Here is a 24,228-nt window from a genome sequence, read left to right on the forward strand (position 1 = left end):
CTAACACTTTTGTTACTTTGTATAATTCCAGATCAGCTTTTGTTTAGCTTAAAACGTTTTCAAATGTTGATCCATCACAATTTAAGTAAAGACTTACTGTGTTGGCATGGTTTGGAAGTATTCAACTTTCACTTTGATCAGGATGAACTATCTTTTATAGATAAGCTCATATCTGATTGATTTTCTTTTTTTTTGCTGATTGTCCTTTATGAAGAATCTGATTTTAAAAATACACATACATGCATTTCCACATGTGGCAATAACTACAGATACAGATGCATCATGAGTGATGTATGAGTCACACAAAACTTCTTAAAATAATGTCATTTATTATAAACTCCTTTAGGTGAAGGTTATAGTAGCTGCCTGTTTAATATTTTAATTCAAATGAGAAAGTATTAAGTATAAATTGAGGAAGCTTACACATTGCTGGGTACTTTTAAAGATCTCTATGATTCAAATTGTTAAAGAAAACTCAGAATCTCAGTAAATAAAATAGGTATTTACACAAGTGGCAAAAACAGAGAAAAGTACAAAGTGGTCAAATGTATTTCAGCCTTTAAATCTTATTATGGGACCCTGAGATTATTATAAACCCAAGAGGCTGAGAAAAACAGTAGTAAAAGTCATCAAATACAGGCAAAATCATGAGTACATGCTGTGTGATAGAGCATCCTCCATGGACAGGGCAGAACGTGTCTTACCTGGAGTCCAGTGTAGCTGTTAACAAACTGCAGGGATTCAGGTAAATGGGAACAGAGAACAAAGGTCTTGAACGGCAGATTAAGGAATTATTTTAAAATTGGCAGCATATAGAATGAGTATGTGCTTTGAAAACTGCACACTTCCTGAAGACTTCCATTAAAAATATTCCTTTAATTACACTTCATTTAGCTGTGTATTCAAACACACATTTTCTGATTGCTCAGATGAGCAGGTAAAGCTCCTGAAAGCAACATCTTATTGTCATAGTTAAACGTACTCTGGTAAAGTACCAAACAGTTCTTAGCTGTATCTCAACTTGTATTTATCTTACCTTGAAATAAAATTAACTGACTTCAGAGTAATCAAAGTGCACACAAACTGAGTGAATATGAGAGTTGCGCTGTGAATTTCTGACATGTTTGGTTTCTTTTATTTTTCTCCTTTTCTTCCTTCTCTCTCTCCCTGTTCTCCCCCTCCCCCTCCCTCCTCTTTTTCCTCTTGCTCCTCCCTTTGCCTCTCCCTCCCCACCCTGCAGGGAGGACTTCTCCCCTCCCTCCTCCTCCTTTCCCCTCTCTTCCTCCTTCTCTTCTTCCTACTATTCCTCTTTCTTTCTCTTCAAAATTGGTGGTACTGTGTAGTATTTTCTATGGTTTAGTAACAGTGGATTGATCGGTGCATTTACTCCCCTCTTACTATATATTTGACATTATTTATAAAGGTTTAAAATGAGATAATAAAACAAGATGATTACATACTTTTTTCAGAGATGCTACAAATGTGCATTACCATAGCAACAACAGAATATAAGAATATAACATTTGTTCATTGCTTTCATAAATATTTAAGCTATTGTGTGGTTATTTCACACACACAAAAAAAAGTTTTGAAACCAGTATTTCTGACAGCCCAGTCTCCAAAATCATGGGTATGAGGTCATGTGGTACGTGGTTTTGAAATTTTGTTAGAATGGAGATTAGTATATTGGAAGTGGCTAATGTTCGGCATAATGTAAGAGTACATTTTAGCACAGCTTTGAAAAAGTTAGATACCTGGGAGCTATAAAAGACAGGGTAAAATATATGGCACAATGACATATATCTTTTTCCCTCTGATTATTCTACATTTACACACACACGTGCGCACCTATGCACACAAATACAGAGTTATCAAAGAAAAATATCAAGACAGAATAAAATGAGGTTCTTCAGAATGTGCTGACGAGTGTGGAGGAAATCCGCACTGAGAGGTTGATGATAATTGCATACCTTTACACATATGATCTCAGAACCGTACTGGGGGGACTTGGGACAGATCTGATCATGTCCATATTGCATAAGAGGATAAAAGGCTAAGTAGTTATTCCCGGAGTACAACAGCTAGTTATGGTCTAGTCAGTATTCCAAACTAACTTATTCTGATTCTTTCTTCTATTAAGGGGTTAGTGAAAAACTCTGAGGTCAATTTTTAATAAAATATAACAGCACTTTCATTTTCATTAATAAAGCTCTTTGCCTTTTTCTCTGCCCTTCCCTACTCAGACTTTTCCAGAGATGATGTAACGAGAATTATTTTGTTAATATAATACACTTTTACACTTTATCCTTATTGTAAATGACCCTTAGTTTGAAAGACATGGGCTGAAATTTTAGTTGGGCAACTCTTTACAGTAGACCATCATTGTAATTAACATAACAAATTACTGTTGCCATGGACAATTGAACGGTACATGGAAATAGATTGTTGGATACAATCTTTGTCATAGTGGCATTTAGAATAATGGAATTCTGCCTGTGTTATCAAACATCTGTAAAACTGAGTTATAGTTCTCTGGCTTTAAAACAATCTGAGACCATGGAATTCTCAGATGTCCATCAGGCCTCAGGGCATGGTCTTTTAGGGCTTGAAAACAGGCATCTTTATGTCTAAAATGCACCCATTGTATGAGCTGTCCATTTACTAATCCAAGAAGGTCCAGTGTGCAAAGGGGGAGAAAACTGCTTTAGAAAAGATGGTGCTTGTTTGTAGCTATCTTATGGCTACAATAAAATTTATCTGGGAATCAGAGGAAGAGCTGGCTTCTGGTTCACTTAGTTGTTTGCATAGTTGACAAGGAATGATTTGATCAGTGGCCAAGAGACAGAGAATATATTGTTCAAGAAACTACGAGCATCATCAAGACAAGAAGACACAGTCATTGAAATATGTTGTGTTTCAAGCACACAAGATAATTCAATTTTGTAAAACTTAGCTTTCTAAGTTTATAAAAGAGCACTATTCTTACTGAGTTTAAGATGAGACCTACAAAGGGTACACAGTGTTGGCAGTTACAGGTTAATTACTTTAAACCGGGGCTACGCTATTTATTGGTAAGACGCTGACTATTCAAATTATAATTAGATTATCTATATATAGAGTTATAGTCCTCGCTTTTCACATCTGCAACATAGTTATTTAAGTAACTGTACCTCAGAGGGTTCCTGAGAGAAATAAATGACCTAACATGAAAGTCCCTGGTGATTTAGCATGGGGCTCCCTTTTCCTACGTCTCTCACTTCCTCACCCTCTGTCATCCCTGTTCCTGTCTGTTCTTCACCTACTCTTTCTTCTTTCCTCTCTTTCTTCTTCATTTATGTCTTCAAGCTGTATGCATGTGAGTATTTTTTATAAAGAACCAGAAAAGCCCAAAACATTATATTTGTTTTGGTTCAGGTAGCATGCAAATTAGTCCAATGCCACAGTGTTCCACCAGATGGTGCGTTTTCCAGACGGTAGCCAGATAAGCTTAGAGCTCCTTAGAACCTTGAAATATATCACTCTGCTCCATCTGACAAATCTGAAATATGGGATCCAGAATAAAAGATTATTTTCTTTTTCACGCTGTAGCAAAATTTCAGTAAGGCAAGTAGGCTCTTTATCATTTGGGCGCAGAGAACTTTGTTGACTACAGATTCTGTCCTGCATTCCAGAGCTGTTCACTAATTCACAGAATTAAGGGCTTACAGGAGAGCTGGTGAACATCTCCATTGGCTGTACAGTAAGTTAGGATACGAGCATTTATTAGACAGTTATAACTGTTCAAAACCCACTAGAGATGCATTCACTTTAGTTTAAGGGTTGCACATTTCCCTACAAATGGCTTGTTGTGAATAATGTAAATGTGCATCCCTGAGAATAAATTAAATACATTTGCTGCTATTGTTAATGTGTTGGAACAGTTGGGCCATAAATCACTTGAACAGCATTTATAGATTACTGTAGTCTATCTAGACCGAGCTTGTAAATTGCTGTGTAACTCATAATTCAGTGATTTGCAACCCTCTGAAGAAAACCTTAGAGATTTTTCTCTTGTTTTTGTCCCCTCCCTTCTCCTATGATATCGACAAACATCTAGCTCAAAGAAATTCATTTTGAACGCTTTTATAAAGCTTTTCTTTTTACTAGAAGCTAGAGGATTTAATATATAACAAGAAGGAATCCACCAGAAGCATATAGAGTGACTCACTGCCCATTGGTGGGTCATCACTCTTGTATCCTTCTGGTCTTTCCCTATCAAGCCATCCTTCCTGGAAGCCTCAGGAATTCCCTACAGGGAGAAACCATTTTCCAAAGCCTTGAGGCTTCCTTTGTCCTTTCTTTTCTCTCCTTGACCTTTTTTCCCTCCCCTCCCCCACCTCTTTTCCCCTCTGCCTCCACCCCCAACAACATTATCATAGGAACCAATGCAGACACATTTTGTCTACTCTCAGCTCCATCAATTCATTAGAACTTAGGGCACATCGGAAGTAAAATGGTCATTCAGCTTTAGAACCAATACAGACCATTGATTTCAGTTTTATCCTTGAAAATAAGAGTGAGTAAAAAAGTGTTTCTCTGTGCTAGGCATTTTGTGTGCATTATATCATTTAGTACTCGTAATATAGCATTAGCCCCTTGTATTAGGGAGGAAAGTGAAATATACAGAAGTAAAATTACAAATTATACCCACAATACCTGAGGTTGCAGCATCTGATTTTGAAACGGAGCCTAATTCAAAAGCCAGCGTCTGTGTTCTTTCAGCTTGATCTATTTGTTCATAACTATGGCGAGCTATTCTAATCTTAGGGAAATGCGTCACGTCTATTCGATAGAATGCTCTGACATTTTGCCTCCATTAACTGTGCTTGACTTTCCTAACCTGCAGTGGCCCTCTCCCCCCCACATTTACCTTTGTTCCTTTCCTTTGCCTCTTTCTGGTCACATTGGGCCTCCAGGCTGAGAGAACCACCATGCTTCTGGAGGGGATACACTCCAAATTATCTTTTAAAAGGCTTGCTTATTTCTGAGTAGGTGTCAATAGGGAGTGGAGATTCCTTGCAATGGGGGTTCTGTTAGTGCCCCATGTGTGTGTCTGCCATCCCTGTAGACTCTGCTTGACAGACATCAGCCCTCGTTCACTGACTCACATCCCAGAATTTGACTGTTGTCTGTTTTGTGCTCCACCAATTTTCAACTTGTTTCTGATGGCCCTTGATTGAGTAGCCCCAACCTTTGGGTAATTAGTGATGAGTTGAAACTTGATAGCTCTTGGTTTTCATTTAGATGATGCTTTGCTGAACTGCTATCTCAGGGCACAGCCCAGCAGAAACCTCCTCACCAAACCTGAGTGTCCCCCAGTTGCAATATGGACACCATGACTTCATCTTTGTAGAATGCTTTTTGTGTTCCGAGTACTCTCAGACTTATTTCACTGTCTTGACTTCATGGTGAGTTATTTGCAGGGTAAATCTCTGAGTGAAGGAATGAATACGGAAAAATGACGTTTATTGCTGGAGGCAATGGCTTTAGGTTTTTAAGGAAATAGACTTCCGCCAATACCCGCTTCGTAATTACAATGTGCTAATATCAGTTCTCAAAATCTCTGACTTTCTGCATAGGATAGTTTTGACATAGGACTATTCAGATGATTGGATAGCGTGCTTGGCATATTTTAGTTACACGTATAATTTAGAACAGGGAAATGAGGAATGATTAGCCATTGTGATAATAATAAAATTAGTCATCTTGATATTGAATTAATATTAAATTATTAATGTATAAATATCACTCATAAAGCAGGTATATAAAGACAGTACTCGATGCAGTTGTTGACATCCGGGAAAATAGCAGAGAGGGGATATCGAGATTCTGGTTTCTGTTCTACTTTTTAAGCTGTGTCACTTTGACGGGTCACTGATGCTCTTTGAAGCTCAGTTTACTGATCTGTAAAAGTGAGTGTAATAGTTACTTTTTGGAATATCAGATGATTTTATTGGGATTACAAATGCATCAAAAATTAATAATATTGAAAATGTTAAAACATCAAAAAGCCCAAATGTCACTTACAATAAATGTTTGTAATTGCTCATAGCTTCCTGAAAGTAGCTACAGAGTTTTCTTCACAAAGTATGAAAAGTGACTACTTCAACTTTTTAAAATAGTGAAATATAAAATTTGATTTTTAAAAATGACTTTAATTCCTCTTTGATCTATGTGAGATCTGTCTTTACTGTCAATGATATTTCATTATTATGATGGCTTTTATTAACTTTAGTATCAAACTACTATGTATGAACAGTTTTGAACTCAGGTTTGTCATCTATACTCCATTATACTTGTGATTTCTATTCCATCCCAAATGTATGTTTCATGTCCAAGAAGAAAAGGCCAGGTTTTCACTTTGAATTTTAAACGTGCATTTACAGTACATGAAGGTTATCCTACAAGTCCTTCTTGCATCATTTCCATCCCCCAGGTTGGTAATATAGGGAAAAAAATGTGAAAATACAATTTCCCCCATGGCACACTGCAGCACTGATTGCCAGGGAATGAAATGGCATGTCTGATGAGTCATAATTGACAGAGAGCTCTTGCTGGTTTTTGTACACACTTCAGCTTTTTAAAATTTATGTTTCTCTCCAAGTCTTAACTTCCTTTCCATTGTGGTAACTATACACATACTACACCTTGAGAAAATATCTCTGAATAATTTCAAGTGCACTATGGTTTCTTAAAGAAGGATGTTAATGTGTTTGATATTAGATTTATCATATCCTAGTAGTATTCCTTAGGTTTTCATATTTGTTGGTTTTTTTTTTAAGGTTTACAATACTACATGTATTATATGGTAGTAACAGAGAAAAATAATAGTACTTACAGGTAGAAATATTATGGGTGTTTTTACCTTAAAATTAGTTTATATATTTTATGGAAACCACAGTCCCATCCCTCAGATTTTTCCCCATTCCAAGAGGTGCCCAGAGAAAATGCAATTTGATTGCAAGTCTTATTTTCTAGGTGCTAATTTTCATCTTTAGAGGCAAGTGTTAGATACATAGCAATGCTGAATAAACAACTGCAAGAAATAAGTTTGAGATTTAGAAACAGCCCAAACACACTGTATTTTCTTTCCTCCTTGTCTCTCTTCTTAGCACTGGCACTTTGGGCAAGCTATTTAACCTCAGTAAGTTAAATAGTTAGAATAGTAATGCACGTCTCAGAAGGCAGAGTGGAGATTGAAACGTGTAAGTCGTTTAGCACAGGGTCTAGCACATCATACAAAAATAAATTCAGCCAATTTCAATCATCCATGATAAATGCTCTGTTAGGCAGTAGGGCTATGGCAGTGAAGATTCCTTGTCCTCGTGGAACCTCCAGTCTAATGAGGAATGCAGAAAATCCCTACTGTTTCAACAGAGTAGAATGTGTTAAAAGAGCAAAGCAAACGGTGTCATGAGAGTATATGCTGGCACATGGTCTAATCCCAAGGAGGATCGGAGAAGTTTTTTAGGGAGAGAATATTCATATGGAAACCTCAGAGATGAGTAAGGGTTAGTTAGGCAGAGGAGTGATGGGGAAGAAGGAAGAAAAAAGAAAGAAAACGTTCGGTGTGAGTGAGAGCCTAGAACAATGGTGTGACTACAAAGAATGAACCCAGGTCAGAGTCCCATGTGGGTGCCCTCCATGTTGGTAGCCCCGTGTATAGACGTTTACAAATATTAATACTTCAACGAGGGGTTAGTCTTAAAACCAGTGCTGTCCAGTCTTAGAGTCATCCGCCATGAACATTCTCATTCATATCTAGTACATGCGGTACCCTAAAGTCAGTAGCCCTGTGTTTGGTAACACTCTCCTTCTAGCAGATCAGATGACTTTGGCTACCCAAGGATAGGATTCTTCTGAGAAGAAAGGGTCCCAGTAATCTTTGGTGGGAGAGGAAAGGCAGAACTGGAGAGTGAGATCTCAGACACATTCTAGATGCAGTGGTGGACGCCTTTTCTTTGGTTTGTGGTCGGGACTGGAATTGGAATAGGGCATAAACAGTAAAACAAAAATATCACAGAATCGACTCTTTTAGTCTTCCCGGGTCTAAAGAGGGGCCCAGCACTCCTACATAGCTGATAGAGACCAAAACTTCTGTCCTGGGATTCTCATTCCAGACAGCATCCTAGGGCCCATTCCAGGCTGGGAGTTCATTGCGTATTCTGACTTGTCTTCTTTATTTGGTCCTTGAAGGTTTGGGGTTTAGAGTGAAGAACAAAGGGTAAGCACTGCATGGAAATTTTTTTAAAAAGAAGAAGAAAAAGAAGGGAGAGGGAGAGTGATTGAGATTAGGGGTGTATGTGCCCTCAATTCAAACAGGAGCTTCCACCTAAGGATGCTCTGGGTGGGAGAGAGATGGTTAGGAGTGCCTGCTTCCTTTATGTCATTCATCATTGTCTCCTGAATACTGGTGTGTCAGTGCCATTTACAGTTCTCTTACTGGACAAAAATTATTTAGAAATGTTTCAAATTTACAAAAAATCCACACCACTAATTTTCAAGTTAGCCACATATGCTTTATTAACTCTCTGCCTCCTCCATACACAGACACACACACACATATGTATACATATATGAAAAATAACAGTATGTTGTGCATATATACACACACTGTTAATATTTCCGAGCCATCTGAGCATATGTTGAAGGCATCACACCCCTTTACCCCATCGTATCATTAATTCAATATGCCTTTCCTAAGTACAGTTTCCTAACATAATCACACAATGGTTAAGAAATTCAGGAAATACAACGTTGACACAGTACTTACAGCTCCTCTCTAGGCCATATTCCCATGTTCTCAGTGGCCCAGAAATGCCCTCCAGAGCATTTATATTCCTTTCATAGCAGGATCCAGACCATATTGCATTTAATAATCATCTCTTTTGTTTCTTCCATCTTTCTTTCTCTTGTATGACTTTGAAATGTTCGAGGAATGCAGGGCAGTATTTGGGCTTGGATTTGGGTCGTTCTTCTTTCTTCATTCCCCAGCCCCAACAGTTATAATATAAGCAGCAGACAGCCTCGGACACTCCAATTGGATATGCCATACGTCACTCATCTGTTCCAGGGTCGCTGATTGGATTATAAATATTCACGTTCACAATTCCTTAGTGTCATGAAATACCAGCCAGAAGGACTCTCAGGGATGTCCCTGACCATTATAAAATCTCTGCCCACACATCTTGGCCAAGCAAACATCTCCTGGTATTGATGTGTCATCCTGACGTCCTCTTAGCAGTAGCCCAGCAAAGCCACACCAGGACCATTATGTCATCTTGATGATGTCATAGCTTCTGCCCCTGCTCTTGTCATCCCATTATACTGAGACATGTGTCTGGCATGCCTTCCAGTTAACTCCCTAAATTGGACGAGTCCGCCCCTAGACTGAGAGCGTCTTTCATGAACCGTGGGCTCCTCAGAGACAGGCAGTGAGCCTTATTCATTGTCCTGTCCCTAGCTTGACTCTGCCACCCTTCAGTCTGGTTTACCTCGCTTTTTGGTTAGTCTGTAAGCCACAGTTCCTGGTGTCCATTCTCTCTGTCCTTTCCACGTCTAATTAGCACTTTCCATACTACATGCTTTCCAGGTTAAAATAAATAGCAGCCACAATAACCACGATCACAGCGAAGCTCTGTGATGCCCCGTTACATCCACTGTCCCCACCTCCGCAGAGTCCACAAGCATCGCTACTTTACAAGGAGAAGAGCTGAAGATACTGAGGAGCAAAGTAACACTTCCAGACTGAAATCCTGGTTTGAGTACCTACTATACAGTGGTTTTACTCTTTGAACTTTCAATGTCACCATCTGTAAAAACGAGGATCCTCAGAGTGCACCTGGTTGGACTCTGAAAGGCTTTAGGAGATAATCTCATGGAATGATCACCCCAATACTGGGTGTGTGTTCTTCCTGTAAAATGTTGCCTGTCTCTATTATTTGGGGGATACGACTGCATCCAGAATATAGTCTCAGTCTCCACTGTTATTATCCACTTAATCTCTCAAAAGACAAACAGAAGCTGTAAGAGGCTATTCCACTATACATAGAGTTGCATGTCTTATTGGCCCCCTCAAATCTAGGGTAAAGTAGAGGAAGAAACACAGTCTCTCATTGTAGGGCCCAAGATTCCAGCCTCTGGCCTCTCTGGCCAGTAACTTTAGTTTACAGTATTTTAATTCCTGATCAGGTTTGCGATGATGTCATAGCAAATATTCCTCTGTTGTACGCTGTCTTTTGACCTGTGTAAAATACAGTGATAATAAGAGTTCATTACACTTGCCAAATCCAAAATTTGCAGGAACTTGGAATGCTTACATTCATTAATCTCATTTCACTCATTAAATATCCCAAAGTCCTGGGGAGGGTAAGTGATAAATATTTGCTCTCTTTCAGCCGGTGAAAAGGCCAGTGTGCTTCTGCAAGGCTTGGGTTGTCACTCACTCATACCCTCTTGTGGAGATCTGTGTATGGAATATCTCTTAGGGGTCTGGGCCTACCAGGTACTCGGAACATCACCCATCAGTGAGAGCAAGTCCCAGCCCTCCAGGAGCTTGCATTCTAGTAGAAAGGAAAGACATGATGAAAAACAAACGTCAAAACACACCAATTTCACATATAACGTATCAGGTTAGTGGTAAGTGATAAGAAGAAGGAAAAATAATGAGACAAAGCGTGACATGGAAGAGTTGCTGACATTCCTACACAGCTTGGTCAAAGAAGTCTCAAATAGGGCAGCACTTGAGCAGAGCCCTGACGGAAGTAAGAGGACAAATCATGTAGGTGCTGGAGGAAGAGCACTGCAGGCAGAGGGAACAGCAAGAACAAAAGCCCTGAGACCAGGAGTGCTTGGAGCTGTCCAGGAACACCTGGGAGGCCAGAGTGGTGAAGGAAGCAGTGGACAGTGAGCATCGAAGGCCATGAGCATTCACAGGTAGTGATGGACCAGTCTGTGCAGGACCTTGTAGGTCCTAGAAAAGGACTTAGTTTTCATGCTAAGTTGGGAAACTATTAAAAAGTATGGAAGAGAGAAGTTAAGTGATCTCATTTGTGTTATTTTAAAAGATAATTCTGGCCCCAGAGTTCAACATCATCTATAGAACAGGAAGGGCAGAATTAGTTATGAGGTTACTGTTATCGCTGAAGTGAAAGGTGATTGTGACTTTGACCAGGGTGGGAGTGATGCAGATTGTGAGAAGCAGCTGCATCATAGATTTTATTTTGAAGTTAGAGCTGAAAGGATCTGCTCAGAGTATGATTGTTAGATGTAAGGGAACAAAGAAAAAAAAAAAAGAATCAAAGATGACTCCTAATTTTTTTACCTGGACCTCTGGATGGCTAGAGTTGTCATTAATAGAGATAGGAGAGACTCGAGGAAGATGCTGAGGTCCAGAAAATTAGGAAGTTATCGTACAAATAAAATTCCAACAGTGGTTTGAGGACAGTGGTTTCCAAACTACGGAGTGTACCAAAATCACCTGCAGAGCTTCTTAAAACACAGATTGCTGGACCCTTCCCCAGATCTGTGTTTTTTTCCCTCCCCCCAGAGTTTTTTGATTCGATGGGTGTGGGATGGGGGTCAATAATTTGCATTTCGAACAAGTGCCAGGTGATGTTGGTGCTGCTGGTGCTGGGACCACACGTGGAGAACCACTGCTCTAGTCCTGGATGTATCTGCGGAAGAGGTCGGCTAAGGTAAAGAGAATGCCCAGATCATTAGACGAGAGGAGTGAAGTCACAGGTGCTGGAGTGCTCTCCGTGCCTTACTGCCGGAGCACCCGCTTCCGGCCAAGCTCAGCGTGTACTGGCCCATGACTCAGCTTCTGAGCTTTGACTCCACTTCTGTCCTGTCACAAAGAACCCTGTGAAAGGGAACACTCTGAATGGAACTGCTCTGTCAATACATGAAGCCTTCACTTAGGCACCCACTTCGTTCTCCCTCTTGTAGGTCGAGTTTACCTAGATAGAGCACGGGCACCAACCAAGCCCCCTGCCCATCTCCTGTGGGAAAGGATGTGTTTAGGAAAGTAATTTTTCTTACACATTTACATTTAAGAATCATATTTGTGCTCTTTATCCCATATAATTGAAAATAAATGCATACTTTCTAGGTATAAACTCAATCTAATAATTGTTCTATCCTAAAATTAATCCTGGTATTTAAAGAAGCAATTAGTTTTTATGGTAGAAATACTATAGAAAGAAAAATAGAATGAAAAACCACCCCTTTTCAAAAAGTTACAGTTCATACTTGCAAAATTAAAAACCAAACATACCTATATAAATGAAAACACTGTGTTGCAGTACTGATCGTGACAGTCTGTTTAGTGGAAAAATTCTTTTGATAAGCATTTTTTACTAGATTGGTGGCTTTTAAACCTTTTTGACCGTGACATTGTAAGAAAGACATTTTATATCACAAACGATTACATACATTATTACTTACTTATGGGGAGATATATATATAAAACAGAAATAACCTTTTCATGAAATAATTTTCATCCTGAGTCTATGACATATTTTCCATGCTATGCTCTATCAGTTTTAAAAGTGCTGATTTTTTTTTAAGTGCTGAATTTGATTCCCTAAACTGAGAACCAAGATGGCATCACTGTTGAGAACATAGACTATAGAATTAGACTGATGGGGTTGGAATATTGGTTCTTCCCTTTTCTAGCTATGTGATCTTGATGAAGTTACTCAACGTCTTTGTGCCATCAGTATAAAGGGGAAAATAATACATCTACCTCAGAAGGCTGTTATGAGGATGAAATAAGTTAAATAGCTTAGAACAGCGACCAGGACACAGTAAACACTATGAAAGTATTCGTTATTAATACCATGTTGACAACCCACTAATATGTCATAACCTGAAGTTTGAAAAAAAAATTACTTCTTTAGATAACCTAGATTGATCTCACCTGCCACCTTGGCTTCGAACACATTAATTTAAAAACTCACAAATTAAATAAACTTCCTCCGAGGCAAACTTAATAAACCCCTTTGTTTTATAGGGAGGATGAAAAAACTACATTGCCTTCTAAAACCTTGACATGTTCTTTTAAAATGTAACTATTAAGTCTTTTGGAGAGACAAGGTATGATCTCTTGGAAATCCAAAGCATAAAAGGAAAATCCTCCTTGAAAGGATGTTTTATTCATTGGTGCAATGCCTTGAATTTAATGTATTTTCAAAAACTATTTGTTTAAAGTGAATGGAAACCTTACTGGAAGAGTTCTTAAGGGGAGCAATTGATTTACATAGATAATAAATTAATAATTTTGTAATTTATGAAGAATTTCCCATTCAATGTGTCTTTAAATCTGCAATCCGTGCTTCTGAAAATGTGTTATATGAAATGCTAAATTAATACATGAAAGTTTGAGACCCTTAGAGTCACAATATATAGCATAATAATAGATAATTAGCAAAAACCAAATAACCCCAAATTATAATCGTTCAAATGGTATATGATTTTATCTGTCTCCCAGCAAACAGTCCCAAGTGGGATTTCTTGGTGAGGAAAGGACACTTCTTGCTCCATACAGTCATCCTGGAACACAGGCTAACGGAGCATCTGTCAGAACTCAGTTATATGGTTGCACTCACCTGCAAGGAAGGCTGGAATACACGGTCCACTCCTGTGGCCTGGAAGAAAGGAGAGACTAGATTTTGATGACTTTATAGCAGACTCTGTAAAGATATAGTAAAGGGTAAAGATATAGTAAAGGTCTATCAAAAAAATCCTTGTTTAGAACTGTTTAGCTCAATATTCCCTAAATGCATTTAAGTATGAAATTCTTTTCTCTCTTGGCACCTATTAACACACTGTAGAAAGCAGCATACTTTGAGAAAGACTGATATCTGGAGACTCTCGAATCACATAATGGAATGAAACCTACATTTTCCAAGGATGATCGGAGAGAGATTTCTAAACTTTTAAAAATAGTAATTTTAAAATAAACACAGAAAACTATGTAAAACAAATTGTACACGTTAATTATCAGGCAGACACTCTTGAAACAGCCACTCAGGTTAGGAGACAGAACCTTGCCAGTTACTCATAAAGAGCTTCACAGGTTATAGCTTCCTCACTTCCCTCAAAAGTAAACCCTGTACAGACTTGCATGATAATCTTTTCCTTTTTCTTTAGATCTGTAATCTGAATGGGCCAGCCATTATGGCTTGGTTCTGCTATTTTTATATATGTCTTTAAATTTCTTTTAATCTAGCTGTTTCTTCTATATCTTTTTTCTTCCTAGCAATTTATTTGTAAGGGAAATGGGCCATCTTTGTTACTGAATTTCCCAGTCTGTCTAGTAAATTGCATCCCCATGGTGAGGTTTAACATGTTCCTCTATCCTTGAGTTTCTCATAAATTGGGAGTTGGATTATAGAGGCTTAATCAGATTCAAACCTGGTTACTTTGGCAAAACACCTTCTTAGAAGATGCGCTCTTTTTCAGGAGGCACATAATGTATGGTTATCTCTTTTTGAGCTTGGCTGTCACTGATGATCAAGGCCTAGATTTTTTATTATTTAGGAAATATAAGCTGGCAGCCTTCCGATTCTGTAACCCTTTCTCATTCACTGTGGAAATACTAATTCATTGTGGAAGTACTACTACGGTAAGGAGAAATTTTTCCCCAGCTGGTATTTAATCACCTGCTGATCCATTTTGTATAGAAAAGGCAGGAAAAATGCTTATTTGCTTTGTATTTACCAGTTTTCAAAACAAGGAGTTGTTTTCCTAGCATGTGATTAATTTGTATCATAATGAAAACACAGTTTTAAGCAGATTGGATATGTTTTAGTTCTTTTCAATTATCACCTATATTAAGCTCAGATCAGCTAGTTGTAATTTTGTTCTCCAAAGATTTTAATAAAGACTCTGGTGGGCTTTGTTAGCTTCCTTGTTACCCACTACAGTGAGGCATTTCAGGCTCATCTTACACATTTTCTGTGCCAGACTTGGAATCAGCTGTTTATCTCTAAAAAGCTCTGGCTTCTTTTAGTGAAAACAGCTCTTTATTGCCACGGGAAGACTCTAGAGATCCTCACACTTACTGGATTCTGCTGCTTCCAGACCATTTCAGTGAGCAGAGGTTTGAAATATATATTGTTATTTCCTTTATTTTGAAGATGAAATACTTCTTGAGTTCATACTAATGAACTATAGGTGTTCACTTAAGTTCTGTCTTCCATCTCTCCTTTTTACTATAGTAAGAATCCACTTTTTCAAGGACATTGAATATGGAAACAGAATGTATTATAATTATACATTTGCTTTATTCCACATAACACAGAAAACATTTTCAGAATAATACTTATACTGTCACCAAGAGGAGTACATAAAAAAGGTAATATTTTTACATAGGTTCTCTCATTCTTTTACACTTGCATTTGATCTGTGTCTTCAGAGCATATAGCCCATGCGGAAGTTCTCCATGTAAACTGGCTCAACACAAATCTTCACACTGATGTCTTTCCAGCCAGTTTTGATGTCTAAAACTCAAGTCTCTAGTGAATTCCTAAGAAAGGGTTCGAGGAAACAATATTCCTTGAGTTCCTACATGTTGTTAGCAGTTTATGTATGGTCTTTTAATTGGAAGTCAGCTTTGCTGGATATAAAATCCTTGGATTTTTTTTTGTCATTGTGTATCTTTTTTATAGTTCTGCATTTTTTTCTGGCATAAAATTTTCTGTCAAATCTAATGACAATCTGATTTTATTTTCTTTATAAGACATTGGGCATTCTTGCCTAGATATTCAATTTTTTTTTCTTTTTCTTTAAAGCTTAATAATTTTACTAGGATATGTCTCAGTATGCGCAATTCTGATGTTCCCTTTTAATATAGGACCCTTTTGTGGGGAGCGTATAGCTCAAGTGATAGAGCACATGCTTAGCATGCACGAGGTCCTGGGTTCAATCCCCAGCACCTCCTATGAATATAAATAAATAAATAAACCCAATTACCTCTCTTTCATAAAACAAAACAAACCAAAAAAGTAAAAAGGACCCTTTCAAACCTTTTTTATTTTTTGAAAGTTTTCTTGAATCTTTTGGGGTTTTTTTTGTAAAGTGTTGTTCTCTTGCTTAGGTTTTGTTTTTCATAAACTCTACATAAGCATGTGGCATCTATTTTGCCTCACTTTTCTATTAGTTTTTCTCAAATTATTTCAATTTCTTTTAAAAATATTTTCTTCGATCGTTTTTCTTTTTATATATTATTTTGTTTTTTCTTAAGGCATTGTTTATATTTTTATCCTTGTATTTCTCCTAGTTTTGTCTTCATTTCTGAAATTTTTAAAATGTCTATTTACTGAGTTCTATCACTTAAGTTCTGAGTTTTTGTAATTCTTATTATGTTGTTCTTTCATATCCTGTCATTTCCTAAATGACTGTTAGCTCATTTTGAAATAGTAGTTTCTATCTAGTATTCATGCATGTCTTTCTGCTGCAGTTTCTTATCTATGGAGATGGTATTCTGACATTTATTCTCTTTTTCATGAAGTTTTATGAACTTTTAGAAAGAGGTGTGGTTGGGGACTGTTGTTCCTAATTTCCTTTTCATGGTCCAGAGTTCTCGTCTCTTGTTTGTTTGCTTGTTTGTTTGTTTTGCATGTTCAAGATATAGCAGCTCTTTGTGAAATTCGCCGGATTCCTTTTCCTCCCCCTTTGGTTTACTGGCCTTTTCTTCTCCATAATTGCTAGTTTCCCTGTTTTGATCAGTTTGGGAACTTTCCCCACCAGTTTCTCTTCAGTGCAGGAAATTGTCCTGGAAGGCAGCTTTGGTCTGTTGAAAGTTCATTGGACACAGCTTCAGGCCCACAAATCTCTCCATGGACCCCTTGTATTCACGTGCTTTTGGAGTATGCAAAAAATCTACTCTCAAGCTTAATTTTCCATTTTGGTGTTCTTGAGTATGTCAGATGCCACATTTTTACCTTCTGTTTCTCGTGTTGGATACTGATATCACACAGGTTCTGTAATTTGAGTCATCAGTCCCCACCTGTTCATGCTTTGAGGTTTGTGGAGATAACTTTTACTGAGAATATGGTCTATTTGGTTTTGTCTTTGCTCTCTCTGTTGCACCATGATATGCAAAGGACTTTTTTTTTCCACTTCTATAACCATTTCCTCAGAATCTCTGAGGAATTTTTTACATATGAGAAGCAAGAACAAAAAATTTTTAGGCAATATTTCTGTCCTAGAGGTTTTCTCATCCCTCATCAACTTTTGAGAATCAGAGTGTAATTTCGCTAAGAATTTCGTTAGAAAGCATTGCAGTGGTATTTGGTAAATCTTTTTATCCCATTTTTCCAAAGACTCAACTTCACAGCATATATAGCTTCTTCTTTTTTTTTTTTTTTTTTTTTGCCTCAAGGAAGATTAGAAATGGCAGAGCTACAGACAGTAGGACTAATGAGTTAAATGAGGGAGAGACCACATCAGAATCATCAGAGAAATCCTATAACAGAACAAAGGCAGTGGGTTTCTATATCTGATGGGAGCTGACAAGGCCAGGCCTTGGAGTCGTGCTTATCTCCAGATGAGAAATCTACACAGGGACTTAAATTCACAAGCACCTAGATTAATGCCAGGTTTTATTAAACTGTCACAGTTAATAGTTCAGTATTAGAAAAATATCAAATTATACATTCTTATTTGGATTTATTTAAAATATTCTACTTCAATTATCTGTTATATTTTATATGGGTGATTTAAACTCATTAATGTTTGTATGTTTTATTACTGTAATGATAGTCTATCATTCTGGGAAATGTCATCTGGATTTTAGAGAATAAGTATGAGAATTAGAGAAAATATTATATTCTCTTTGTATCAGATACACAGGTACCTATGGGGAACCCTTACATTTAGGCAATGTGATCACAGTCCAGGGTTGACTTTTTGTCTGCTAATGGCAACTTTAAAAAGTCCAGTCTTAGTGCCCAGGAAGAACTAAATTATCCTATACCAAGAAATACTTATGATTTACATACTGTATGTCGGACACAGAACAAGGCTCTCAGTGCCCAAGAAAATTGACATGTTAAGACATGGACTCTCCAAATAGCCCACAGGAAAGAAAGCACACACATCAGCACAGATGCAGTGGGAACGTTTACTAGTAAGGTGATTCCATTTATATGGGTGCAAGGAAGTCAGGGGAGGCTCTCAGAGGGAACATCCGTTTTAATTTTGACAGAGTAATACTGACATTCAGGCCAGGTTCAGGGGTAACAGCATTGTTGCTAGAGAGAACAAAAGGTGTGAAGGCCCAGTGTCATAATGAAGGACTGAACTTTTAAGTGTTGGTTTTCAACAGTAAATAAGTTCAAAAATCTAGAATCATAAAGGGGCCTACGTGCCAAAGACTATTGGTTCTTACTGGCCATCTCCTTCCCTAGCAAGTAAACTTTAGCTGTATGATCTTGTTCTTTATAATGAAACTGGTCCAAAGTTGACTTTGGGTTAGGTATCCACACCTTACTTTCTCACTTCTCTATTTTGGAAGCTGACAGTATGTCTTATATATATAAATACTCTAGGGGAGAGGAGATCCAGGTTTATATTTGAAGAATCTCGATCTAATAAAGAAATCGTCCAGATGTAAGCCTCCTTTGTTATTCTTCTTTTCTTAGCCCACCTCCATCTCCCCTGTGACCTATTTTATGAACTTCCTATCTCACTAGCTAACAGAGAGAAAGGAGTAAGGAGAAACACTAACTCATCTAACTCTTGTTAGCAGTGCTAAACAGTTTTTATAGGCTGAAATGTACAAATATCCCCTGAGATTGGATTGTGTTTGTGGATTTCAGTCACCTACACCCCCCCCACCCCGTTGCCTATTTCCGTGGCGAGGGCTGGTAGGAGAGTTAGCTGCAGTGTTGGTTTTCAGTGTATTAATTTCTAGAACGTCTACACGGTTATGAATGACAGGCAGAGGGTATCATCTCAAAAGCAGACCCAGCAGACTGAGACTGATGGAGAGTGAGGCCTTGAAGGAGGATATTCTTAAATCCTATCACATTACAGCACTATTTCCAAACGCCTTTCTCACCTGGGTTTACACAAGAACTAAGGCACAGAATATACAAGTGAATTATTCAGGGTTTACATAATAATTTGAACTGTGTGTGCATGCTTGTGTGTATGTGTTATTTTCTCTTGCTTTATTTGATGGTTTAGACTAAGCAGGTACATAAATCTTTTCACATGTTCACTTGGTTCAAGCATTAATTGATGTTTAGAAGGTAGAAAAGTAGTAGAATGCTAATCAGGAGGATCTTTTAAGATACTTCTATTTTCTTTTGTTGGTAAATCATTTAAATTAGTATTCCTGCTCATGAGAACAAACAATCAAATTCAACGGTGAACTAGTAATAAATTATTGGTAAGCATTTAGCATGGGATTCCTTTTCAGATAATTAAGAGTAATTACCTGATTTCAAAGGCCTTTCGTGATCATCTGGTGTCAATTTGATACAATTAAAATGTAAAATGACTTTACAAGTATTGACAGATTATCTAATTATAAAGCCACATGGACAGTAAATGTGTTTCAATGGCTCTAAACATGTAGAACTAGAAGAAAATTTTGTGGCAGTTTTCTGCGTATTTCAGTGCAATCCAACATTATCATTTTGATTAACAGCCAAGATTAAGTTTACAGGTTTTGTTCTTGCTACAGTATCTGAAAAGGTAAAAGGGCTTAAAAAATAAATAAAACATTCCAAATATGGAAATGATGCTTTGGTGACCTTAATTCAGAGACTTCTATTTCTCCTGTCGTTTAAACATCTGTGTGCCTCTTTATATTTCTGTGTCTGGAATTGTGTTACTTTGACCATATTTAATGGTATTTATTGAACAACCACTGTGTAAAATACATACCAAGATCTTCAGGCAGTGACATGGGAAGTAGAGACCATGATCTATCATGCCGTCAAAGAGTTTATAAAGAAAGGAAGGAGATGGGGTAATAAAGAAATAACGAATGATCATATACGGGCAGGTGTAACGTGTGTATGTATATATGTTTAGAATCAAATCCTGTAGAGTAATTCTTGAGCATGGGTGGAAAGCTGCTTAGGAAGGAAGAAAAGAATTCATCATTATTAAAAGAAAGACTGTCCACAATGAAGCCTTGTTCAGTGCTCTGAAGAAGAGGAAAGATAGGATTTAGGACACTTGAAGGAGATTCTTCCAGTAGAGGGAGATTTTGCAGGTCCTCTGTGGGTAGAGCAGGTGGATGGCAGGTGGTAGGCAGGCTTCCCTGGCTCAAGAATGTTGTATGAGCCAAGAGTATACAAAGATGTGGGGACCCGTGGGTAAAGTGATTTGTGTAGGAGATCTTTGAAGTTCATATTTATACGTTTATTTTGCTGGAAGGGGAACAGCATGCAGTGGCTCATCTTCTGCAGATCAGAGGGCCTCCCAAGTAAGAGGAAATTTTTAACTTATTGGCAGGATTGAACCTGTAATGTCCTCTGTGAGTTTGTTCTTTTTTAAAAAGTGATTTTCTCATTAAAATGTTATGTGTAGTTTTTTTTTTTTTCTATTGGACCAGACTATCTGAGGGCACAAGGGACATTGTCTTCCTTTTCTCATTCATGTAAACATTCAAAATGCACTCATCTCTTACAAATGGCAGACTATTTTGAGAGCAGGGTGTGTTTCATTGATGAAAATAGTCTCCCTGTGCCTTATTATGCATGGGAGGTAGAAATGTAGTCTTCATCATAACACAGCACAAGAAAGAGGTGTCAGGTGAAAAACCTCACAATGCTTTACATTGAATCACATAATGGTTTGATTTTCTTAGTATGTTTCATACTCTCAATAGTCTCTTCCATGTCACTGTTATACACATGCCTACACGCGTACGGATCATCACGTAGAATTTATCAGCCAGCTCCAGGTCCCTTCTGACTCTGCCTGCTTTTTTATTTTCAGTCATGTGATCCCCACACAATGCAGAGGAGAACCCGCCATCTGCTGAGGCCCCCGCTGAGCTCAAGGTCGTGCACTGAGGACTCCCAGGTGCAGCCCTGCCTCCTCAATGAAAACTGCTTTCAGTTCCAGTACAATCTAACAGGTATGGTTGAAAACCATGCAGAATGTGATTATGCTGTTGTAGAATTGAGCTCTTTCATGGCTCTGATTATTTCAGGAAATGTCAGGCTCCTGACCATCCTTGCTCTCTGGGGCTCACTAAGGATGGCTGCCGGGCATGACTGGACAGGGATGGTTTAGAGGCACTGAAAGTCACAACGGCCTCCTCCTTCAGACCCGGCTCAGGTTTTTCCTGGGGACCACAGTGCTCAGTGTCTGATACCCAAGGACTGTGTAGTTACGCTGATTGCTGTTCCCTGCAGCAGCTGACACACAGGACGCCGCAAGACGCGGAGCCATGTTAAGTCTCAGCATTGAATTCAGTGCCGACGACCAAATCGCCACATGCCTGCCGAGGCAAAGCAGTAGCCTTTCCTGAAACCAGTTGTCACCCGTGGTCACAGCGGCACTGCGGAGAGTTCTCACGTAGGAAGCTCCTAGTGATTTCCCCCGGGCTGCCTGGTTGTCTTTACAGGTGAAAGCTGGCCTGGGGTATCTGCTCTTTTTCTTCAGTTAAGGGTGTTTCAGATCATTAGTTTTTGTAGTAATTTTTCAGAAACACAATAGAGTTTGCTTTCCTGGAAAAGCATGTCTTTAAAATACCAATTTCACCATACATGGGTTTGCTCTTCTATTAAACTTGTAGATCATCTACCAAATAGGAAAAATCTCCTTAAAGAGGTTCTCACGGTATATGATCAAGGATCTTTTTTTTTCCTACCCACACGAAAGTAAGATTTTTTTAAAAGAATTAGTTAAGGGGTAATTTATTCTAATTCCTAGTGTCTAGTTTATATTACAGCTAGACAAGTCTATAAAACCTTCTCTCATGAGAGAATAACTTTTATTAAAATGAGAATTTCTGTCACGGTCCATATATCTTGCCCTCTTTCCCTTCTGTGGTACCTCTCTTGTATCCATTCTACCAATTAGACCAAATTATAATTATTTCTTGAAAGTATCTTCAAGTTGACATCGAAGACTTAGCATCATTTCTGAGTTTTTTTCCATCTCAGTTATCCCCAGCACACAGATGATTCCAAACTGGTTTTCCTTTGCCGTCGTGCTTAGTGTTTTTCCTTCCCTACCCCAGCCAACTGTGAGATGGTTTCTAAAAACCATTTGGCTTTTGACCTTAGGAAGGTAACTCACTTTTATTTGATTATCTGGTTAATCAATTGTTTGGCAAAAATAGAACTGAATCATGCTTTTTGAAGCCACTTGGAAGTGGTTTTAGGATTCTGTGCACACCATTCTTCTGCAACCAATGCAGATCATCAAAGGTGTGTTGTATTTTGCTCACATGGCCATAATTTTGAAACTCAGTGTGGTGATCTTATGCCTGTAGAGTGGAGCACTTGCCAGCTGAGTGAAAATGCGACCTGCGGACAAGGCATGAGGACCCGCCTTCTGAGCTGTGTGCGCAGTGACGGCAAGCCCGTCGGCGTGGACCAGTGTGAGCAGGTGAATTTTGTGTGTCTGTGTCCCACATCCACAGCTTGGTTTTCTTAATGTTGGTCTGCAACCTCCACGATGCTTGACATAGATGACAGTATGAATTATAGCTGCAGTTCAGTTAGAATAAGAGGTACCAGTATCTTTACAGTTATATCGCACTAGTTTGAACTTAGAATCACTAGGAGAGGTCATTTTGCATTTTGCACAATGACAGAGGTCATTAAAAAATATTATTTTCAAGAACTTATTTAGAGGCACTTGCTGGCCAACAAAGTGTTGACATCACGTGACTCTTCTAATATTTAGATACAACTCTTTGAATCGGGCAGGTGATTCATTTGCCTGTATAGTAAACACTGCCCCTTGCATACAGGGTGAACACTGACACCCACTATTAGAATGCTCTGCTAATTTGCTTAGCAAATGATTGTAAGGTCATTAGCACAGTTGCATTCTTCTTCTCAAAGTGAAGATGCCTCCCTACCAAGTCTCCAAGTAGTGAGTTTTAAATTTTTGAAATTTTATTGCCCCTCTTTTTCCCACAACAAAAATATGCGGAGTTTGGACAAAAGCTGTAATCAGACACGTTCCAAATAAGTTGGCATTTCCTTCCCAATGTATATGTGAAACACATGATAGGAACAGTTTCATAGACATAAAGATGACCATAAGCTGTCATATAAGAATCACTAAAACAATCTTTGGAATAATTGGAAATTATTATATATATGAGGCAAGTTAAGCCAGGTTTCCACAGAAACTTTAACAAACTGGCAAAATAAAAGTTGTCTCAATTTTCCTTAGGTAAGTAGAGTCCACAAATGGAAATTAAAATCAGAACAAAATCCTCCTCATTTACCCTGATCTAACTCTGTTAAGTGTTGCCACCACATGCTTTTAAACCAACAGTATCACCACAGGCCAACAGCAACCCTGAGACTAGACCACCTGAAATTGGATGTCCCATTTAATGAAATTCTGAGACTGGCTAGTACAGGGCAGAGTTCTGTCTACCAAGTGTCAGTGATTTACTTATTTTAACATTTTGTTTCATTTCATCTGCCTCTCAAGAAGTTGTCTGCTTTAGGAAAAATAAATCAGCGGAATGTATGACAACTCCACATAAGTGGAAATCTTACATTTAGTGCAAATAGTAAACCTTTTCTTTTGATACAAAGAACGATATAAACTATTAATTAATAGAAAAATCAGTTTCTCTGCTTTTCAAATATCGTATGTCCAACAAATATTTAAAGAATGTTAAAGTCCTGAATTATTAACCTAACTAGAATACCCATATATCTCAAATGGATCATAGTGGTGATTTCTATTTTGTCCACTGAGCAAGCAGTCACGCTGTAATCATTAATTTTACTCAAGTGTGGACACTGCTAACATTTAGCGTGTATTGAATGTCAAAGTTTTCCTCAATAAGCACACAATGTGTGATTCCCAAAGCAGAGTTTTTTTTTCTTCTTCTTCTGTGTTTCTTGGATGATTTATTCTTTCACTAAGACCTCTTCTGTCTTGGCCATTAGAAAATGTGTAATGTGGCCTAGATGTGGGTTTCAGAGAGGGCAAGAGGAAAAGAAACTGTGTCACCAGCTT

At 38.2% G+C, this 24,228-nt stretch overlaps 1 protein-coding gene across 1 annotated transcript in view; it reads left to right on the top strand.

The window, feature by feature from the left end:
• THSD7B (thrombospondin type 1 domain containing 7B) overlaps positions 1–24,228 on the top strand; it is a 764,170-nt gene that overhangs the window by 703,548 nt on the left and 36,394 nt on the right. Inside the window, exons 18-19 of the mRNA XM_064484730.1 lie at positions 21,004–21,145; positions 22,511–22,626. Of these exons, the coding sequence (XP_064340800.1) occupies positions 21,004–21,145; positions 22,511–22,626 (258 nt within the window). The remainder of the gene's footprint in view (positions 1–21,003; positions 21,146–22,510; positions 22,627–24,228) is intronic.

Source organism: Camelus dromedarius, chromosome 4 (assembly GCF_036321535.1).
Source record: "Camelus dromedarius isolate mCamDro1 chromosome 4, mCamDro1.pat, whole genome shotgun sequence".
NCBI lineage: Eukaryota > Metazoa > Chordata > Mammalia > Artiodactyla > Camelidae > Camelus > Camelus dromedarius.